Source organism: Formica exsecta, unplaced genomic scaffold, assembly GCF_003651465.1.
Source record: "Formica exsecta isolate Colony F162 unplaced genomic scaffold, ASM365146v1 scaffold5, whole genome shotgun sequence".
NCBI lineage: Eukaryota > Metazoa > Arthropoda > Insecta > Hymenoptera > Formicidae > Formica > Formica exsecta.
This window is the reverse complement of record NW_021852241.1, coordinates 140,766-148,566: the sequence shown is the minus strand read 5'-3', so window position 1 is coordinate 148,566 and position 7,801 is coordinate 140,766. Positions and strand designations below refer to the sequence as shown.

At 45.2% G+C, this 7,801-nt stretch overlaps 1 protein-coding gene across 1 annotated transcript; it reads right to left on the bottom strand.

The window, feature by feature from the left end:
* Nucleotides 1-4,643: 4,643 nt before the first annotated feature.
* LOC115241499 (proline-rich protein 2-like) lies at nucleotides 4,644-6,817 on the bottom strand. Its single transcript, XM_029817261.1, has 2 exons — nucleotides 6,090-6,817; nucleotides 4,644-4,809 (listed from the first exon to the last, which is right to left on the bottom strand). Exons 1-2 carry the CDS (start codon nucleotides 6,815-6,817, stop codon nucleotides 4,644-4,646), a joined length of 894 nt encoding a protein of 297 aa, XP_029673121.1.
* Between the last annotated feature and the right edge of the window lie 984 nt (nucleotides 6,818-7,801).

The window sequence follows — 7,801 nt, the reverse complement described above, 5'->3', positions numbered from 1 at the left end:
TGCGCGGTCGCTCGGGCTTCGCGCGTGGCTCGCGTTGTCAGCGCTTCGCTCGGTCAACGTTCGTAACGTGATCTGTATTCGCGTTACACGTTGAGCAATGTCTTATCGTATAAAATAATATATCTCTAAAATAATATGTATCTAGTGATTCGTATATAGCCTTTTCGGGCTATAACATATGAATATTCAAGATGGCGACAAAATGGTCCAAATTATTCCATTTGGCAAACCTGGCCACATACGGAACATTTTTCGTGACCAACTTTTTTTCTTTCTACACTATCAAGATAACTCTCCTTACTCTTCCTTCATGGTTCCGATATTCTCTGTCAGTACCATAGATATATAGACTGGATTGAGCATTGTGAGATAGACAAACGTGCGCTTGCTGTAGAAAAAGAGGTACTATATGGGAGGCCTATGTTTGTCTTTTTTCCTAGCATCTCATTGGTGATTTTCTATATGGAGGGGGACAAAATCACCAATGAGATACTAGGAAACAAAATAGGCCTCCCATATAGTACCTCTCTCTACAGCGAGCACGCGTTTGTCTATCGCAACGCTCAGTCCATTCTATATGTCTATGAACCTTACAAACTCCGAATAGAGTTCCTTTAATCAGAGTTAGGACAATCCGCCATTTATAGCCAAATTGTTACGCGCCAATTTTTTCTCAAAAAATTCAAAATTTTGTAAAAAATGACTTCTTTCACCGATACTCACCAAATTCAGTACGAACCATCCTTTAATAATACTCTATTCATGTAAAAAAATTTAATCCAATATCTTAAATTTTCTGAAAGTTACAGCGTGTACAGACATTTCCCAAAAAATTCAAAATTTTGTAAAAAATGACTTCTTTCACCGATACTCACCAAATTCAGTGATATCTCAAAATTTGCGAAAGTTACAATGTATACAGACATTTCTCAAAAAATTAAAAATTTTATAAAAAATGAACCTTTTCATTGATTCTCATCAAATTCAATACCGACCATCTTTGAATGATACTCTATCCATGTAAAAAAAATTAACTCTATATCTCAAAAATTGCAGAAGGTAAAGGTTGTACAATATTTTTAAAAATATATAAACTCATTTAAGAAACACTTAATTAAGTTTATTATAACAAAAAGATAACACGATAAACATTGATAAACAGTTTAAAAGAATTGAACTGATAATAATGCACTCTAACAACTTGATAGCGACTTCAGGCAAGAGAGGGGTATATTTTCTCTTATTAAAAGAAATATCCATCGTGAATATTTCAAACATCTTTTTGTTTGATATTGGTATCTTGTTCTGATCTTGAAATACGCATACGATTCGTATATACGCATACGACTCGTATATAATCTTTTAAATGTTTGTCATTTTTCAACATACGGACACGCTCTTTTTGCGGTACAGTGTTAATATAAACAAGAGCTCTACTGCACAATGAAAGTGGCAAACCGAGTACATGATAAACGGCTTCTTGTGCAGACATAGTATTACCGTTTATAAAAACGTTAGCAATCTTTCTAAACTTTTGTCTAATATTCAAATTTCCATTTTCCAAATCTTTTGCTGCTTCTCTTAGTAATCGTGATAGTCCTGCATCCACTTTTGTTACATAATTAATCATGTATGAAGCACAATTATATGGATCTAAAACGGATTGTATATCCATATTTGATTCAAGAAGAGTCAATATAGTTTTATTATATGCATTAATTGCAACTTCGTTGCTTTGTCTTTTCAAAAATATCTTAGTATTTGATATCGTGCTTCTAATTATTTGAATATAATCCCTTTCCGTCATTTCTAATCGTTCCAACATATCTTCAAAAGACATAATTATACTTTTTTTTTAAATTCTTGCATTAAATCTCTTATTTTTTTTATATTAGTTTTATCATTTTTATTTTTTTCATTTTCTTCTAATGGTTTGAGAATCATAGTTTCTTTCATAACAAACATTGGAATATTGAATCGACATAAAGATTTATTTTTTCGACCTTTGTAACATGTTGGTTTATGCCGATGTATTTGCAGACGTATCAATGGATTTTTATTATCGTACGCACATGAAATGTGTTTATCTATCCACTGTATTAACTTTTTATTTGCATCTTCAATTTCTTCGTCGTAAACCGGAGCTTTTTTGCAATATAAAACAAGTGTAATTTTAAAATCGACTCGATTTAAACCTAATGTTAACTTTAAAAATTTTTTGGCAAGTCAAAATCCGGCTAATATACACCCATATTTATAATGTTGTAAAATCATACCTCGAATATCACAAAATATTTTTTTCTAAATTCAAAAATTTATATTTTAAAAAATTTTATATAAATCGGATATCAGTCCTCACCAAATTCAATACCAAAAATCTTAATACCAAAAATTTTTTAATGATATTTTATTTATGTTAAAAAATTTAACTCAACATCTTAAAATTTGCGAAAATTAAAATGTGTACAAAGATTTCTTAAAAAAATTCCAAATTTAATTTTAAAAAATTCATTCACAGATCCTCAATTCAATAATCAAATATCCTTTAATAATACTCTATTCATGTAAAAAAATTTAATTCAATATCTCAAATTTTCTGTAATTTACAGTGTGTACAGATATTTCTCAAAAAATTCACATTTCGTTAAATCGATTAGAAAGAAAATTGATAGAAAGTCAGCTCGATAACATCCCAAATGGAATTTTAAAATCGGCTCGATTTAAACCTAATGTTAACTTTAGAAATTCTTTGGCAAGCCAAAATCAGGCTGACATACATTCATGTTTATAATGTTGGAAAATCATACCTCGGATATCACAAAATATTTTTTTCTAAATTCAAAAATTTATGTTTTTAAAAAATTGTATAAAAACCGGATATCAGTCCTCACATGGTCTTGTCGCTAACCGATCCCCTCCTGGGAAACCAAGGGGAGATAATAAAAAGACCCATCGCTAACGATCGGCGGGCAGTCTTTATCCTTAATTAATATTACGCGGGTAGTAGCGCTAACAGTCGCAAGTGTCAACAGCGAGTGTCGATAATTATTGTAATATCGAGTAGTCACACTCAGTAAAAATCGTGGAGATCGAGGAGCAAGTCTCGCGACGTAAACCCGACTCCAAACACGCGCACGCGAGTGTCAGATAACACGATACGCGACCCGAGTAGGTAATAAATACGAGGACGAATTATAACTAAGACCATTTGAAATGAATAAAAGTTTTATTTAACATAAAAAGTGTCCAGTGCTACGGGTAACCGCCAGACGCATCCCAGATTCCTAAATCTTAATCCGGCAACGATCCCGAAATTTACCGTGCCTCACCCGAGGAATAACACATCTAAGAATGATACTTTATTTATGTTAAAAAATTTAACTTGATATCTTAAAATTTGCGAAAATTAGAATGTGTACAATCATTTCTCAACAAAATTCAAAATTTTATTAAAAAAAGTTCTTTCATGAATCCTTATTAAAGTCAATATCAAACATCGTTTAATATTCATATAAAAAAATTTAATCCAATATCTCAAATTTTCCGAAAGTTACAACGTGTACAGACATTTCTCAAGAAATTCAAAATTTTATAAAAACTAAACCCTTTCATCGATACTCACGATATTCAGTAGTAACTATCCTTGAATAATATTTTATCCATCTAACAAAATTTAACCTGATATCTCAAAATTTGCGAAAGTTACAATGTATATAGACATTTCTCAACAAAATTAAAAATTTTATGAAAAATGAACTTTTCCATCGATTCTCACCAAATTCAATACCAACCATCTTTGAATGATACTCTATCCATGTAAAAAAAATATGTTAAAAAATTTAACTTGATATTTTAAATTTGTGAAAATTAGAATTTGTACAAACATTTCTCAACAAAATTCCAAATTTTATTAAAAAAAGTTCTGTCATGAATCCTTACTAAAGTTAATATCAAACATCGTTTAATAATATTCTATTCATGTGTAACGATGCATTCCCCCATCGTTACTAGACCGTACCCGGCCGCCGATCCGCCGGAAGTCCGCCGCCCGACGAACACCGGTCGGGCAAATGCGGAGGCGCTGAGCGCCCATTTTTAAAGAATATCAGAAACGCGTAAACATATAACCGCCGTTAGGCGCGCGAAAACATCGAGAACCGACGACGCGCTCGGGTAACCGGAGATTCAAGCTTGCGTAGACACAGTATAGGTAGAAAGATAGTTTATTGAAAGAGCAATATGTACAGAGTAGCGTGCAGGGCCGTGCGGTGTTAGGCGGCGTGCGCTGGGTGGCAGACGCAAGCGCAGCGGGAAGCGTAAGCGCGAAGCGGTCGGCGCGAAGCGGCGTGCAGCGTGAAGCGGATTTGACTTAACTAGGAAGCTATTTACATGCGCGTTCGCTTAGTATCTACGGGGACGTTATTTACACGCGGGTTAATCGCGACGCGGTTATCCCGGTCGGGCTTATTCCTAGCGGTTTTATAATTACGGCGCGGTTCGCAGGTACGGACTTATAATTAGCAGGCTTATAATTACGGCGCGGTTCGCAAGCGCGGACTTACAATTATTCGGACTTATTACTAGCAGGCGTAATTCGACGGAGCGGTTATAACTAGTGAGCTTATTACTATCCGGCTATAGGATTACGGCGCGGTTATAGCTAGCGGCCTTATCACTAACGGCTTATAATTACGGCGTGGTTCGCATGCACTTATTGCTACTGTCAGGGTAGGCGGCTGGGTATTGCCGGCAGGCCCGAGTGTCACGTCGAGCTCCGCCTGCAACGGATAACCGGAAAACCCGGCGGGGCTGAGAAAACCTCAGCCCGTAAGGTACGGGAACCGGAAAACCCGGCGGGGCTGAGAAAACCTCTGCCCGGAAGGTACGGGAACCGGAAAACCCGGCGGGGCTGAGAAAACCTCTGCCCGGAAGGTACGGGAACCGGAAAACCCGGCGGGGCTGAGAAAACCTCTGCCCGGAAGGTACGGGAACCGGAAAACCCGGCGGGGCTGAGAAAACCTCTGCCCGGAAGTGGCGTACGTGCGAGCGAGATAGCACGAGCGGCGTGCGTGCGAGCGAGATAGCACGTGTGGTGTACGTGCAAGCGAGATAGCACGTGTGGCGTACGTGCAAGCGAGATAGCACGTGTGGTGTACGTGCAAGCGAGATAGCACGTGTGGCGTACGTGCAAGCGAGATAGCACGTGTGGTGTACGTGCAAGCGAGATAGCACGTGTGGCGTACGTGCAAGCGAGATAGCACGTGTGGTGTACGTGCAAGCGAGATAGCACGTGTGGTGTACGTGCAAGCGAGATAGCACGTGTGGTGTACGTGCAAGCGAGATAGCACGTGTGGTGTACGTGCAAGCGAGATAGCACGTGTGGTGTACGTGCAAGCGAGATAGCACGTGTGGTGTACGTGCAAGCGAGATAGCACGTGTGGTGTACGTGCAAGCGAGATAGCACGTGTGGTGTACGTGCAAGCGAGATAGCACGTGTGGCGTACGTGCGAGCGAGATAGCACGAGCGGCGTGCGTGCAAGCGAGATAGCACGTGTGGCGTACGTGCGAGCGAGATAGCACGAGCGGCGTGCGTGCAAGCGAGATAGCACGTGTGGCGTACGTGCGAGCGAGATAGCACGAGCGGCGTGCGTGCAAGCGAGATAGCACGTGTGGCGTACGTGCGAGCGAGATAGCACGAGCGGCGTGCGTGCAAGCGAGATAGCACGTGTGGCGTACGTGCGAGCGAGATAGCACGAGTAGCGTACGTGCAAGCGAGATAGCACGTGTGGCGTACGTGCAAGCGAGATAGCACGTGTGGCGTACGTGCAAGCGAGATAGCACGGGTGGCGCATGCGCAAGCAGGATAGGTTTAGCAGGAAGAGACCGTGAGGTTATACATATATATATATATTCGAAACCTTTTAACATATTTACAGTATTTACATATTTACAATAATGGTGACGACTCTGCCGTTACATCCCCCCCCCCCCCTTTTGGCGTAGCACGTGTTGGCGCGGCCTGGTGGTGGGTGGCCCGGTTGAGGTGGGTGCTCCGGAGGGTCCCGTCGTGGTTGAAACGGAGGACCCACTGGCCCTCCGGAGTCCACTGGCGGAATCGCCGCTCGACGTGTCGGGCGGTGTGCGGCACGCTGATGGCCCGCCCGGGTGCCACGTGGACCGTGGTAGGCTCCGATGGGCGAGCCCCTACGGGTCGCTGTCGTCCGGCGGCCGTCGGTCTGCGGATCGGCTGGGCCGCAGCGGCGCATGGCGAAGAGCGCGGGCCGGCGGCTTCGGTGATCCGTCGGTCGGATGTCGGCGTCGGACGTCCGGTGGCTGGCGTCGGTGCGCGCGCCGGGGGTCGCGGCCGCGATCCCACTGGCCGAGGCGGTGTTTCCCTATTGGCCGTGGTGGGCTGTGGCGCCGGAGCCGGCCTCGGTGTCGGGCGCGTGGTCGCCGGTGCTCGCGCCGGTGGCCGTGGTCGTGGCTCTGCTGGTGGCGGCGTCTCTTTTACGGCCGGGCTGGGCCGTACGGGCCGTGGCGGCGGGGCCGATGCTCGCCCGCGATTCAGCCGGCGGCGATCCGGTGGCGGCGGCGGGGTGGCCAGGAGGAGGATTTTCTTCCTGGTTTCGGCGTCGCCCCTTTGGATCGACGTGCCTACCCGTGGCGGCGGTCGGCGGGTGACGTCGGTTGGCGGTCGTCCCGTGCTGCTCGGTCGTGGCTCGGCGGGAGGTGGCTCCGGCACATCCGACAGGTCGCTGTCGGATGACCACCTTTCGAATAGCGCTTCCAGCTGTTCTCTCTCGGCTTGTGTCGGCATCGTGACTAATGGCCGATTGATCGCTCGATCGCCCGGCTCGCGGATTTTTATACCCTTCGCGGGGTGTGGCGCGGGTTGTTGTCGCGGCTAGTCGAGCGCCCTCGGATGGTGTTCGGCGGTACTGACGGTGGTCAATGGCCAGGGCCGGCGTTGTTTGGGGGTGGTCCCCTCGGTCGGTCGGGATCATTCCGTCTCGTGCCTTGGTTGTTTTCGGCCTTGTCCGGGTGCTCTTTGAGCTCTTGTATGTGGACGTGGCGGTGCCAGCGCCCCCGGGTATCTCGCAGGTCCACGATTACCGGAGATATAATCCGGCGTACCTCCAAGGGCCCCACAAATTTTGGGGCTAATTTCGCGTTAAACGCATTGGCCTTATTCGAGAGGGGGTGGCTTCTTCTCCACACGAGCTCCCCAATTCGTGGTTGCCAGTCTCGTCGCCGTAGGTTGTAGTGGCGTTCCTGGTGTTGAAATGCTCGGGCCAGGTGAATTTGCACGAGCTCGTGTGCCTCACTCAGATGTCGCTCGGTTGTTTCTGGTGCGGCGGCGGCCCCTTGGCTGCCGGTCTTCGGGGTGCGGTCGGGCTAACTCTCGGCCGTGGTTGAGGTAGGCCGGAGTGTACCCGGTCGCCTCATTCCATGCGGTGTTGAAGGCGTACTGGAGGGCGGGTACGTGCTCGTCCCAGGCCTTCTGGTTCTTTCCTACGTACTGGGCGTTCATGGTCTTTATCGTCCGATTTGCTCGTTCGACCGGGTTACACTGCGGCGTGTACGGCGGCGTAGTACGGTGTTGGATGCCAAAGGCTTGCAGTACTTTGGCTAACTGTGCCGATTTGAGTTGTGTCCCGTTATCGGTCAGCAATCTTTCGGGGCACCCGTGGCGGTAGATCACTTGCTCGGTGAAGGCTTTCGCAACGTTGGTCGCCATGGCCTTCCGCAGTGGAGTGACCTCAATCCACTTCGTAAAGCGGTCTTGCATGGTCAGGAGCCA

Excerpts from the sequence above, each read along its gene's own strand:
- LOC115241499 (XM_029817261.1), bottom strand. The coding sequence starts at position 6,817 with ATGCCGACACAAGCCGAGAGAGAACAGCTGGAAGCGCTATTCGAAAGG. Across the intron at positions 4,810-6,089 it reads CAGTGGACTCCGGAGGGCCA|CCCCGCCGGGTTTTCCGGTT; the intron begins GTGGGTCCTCCG and ends AGGTTTTCTCAG.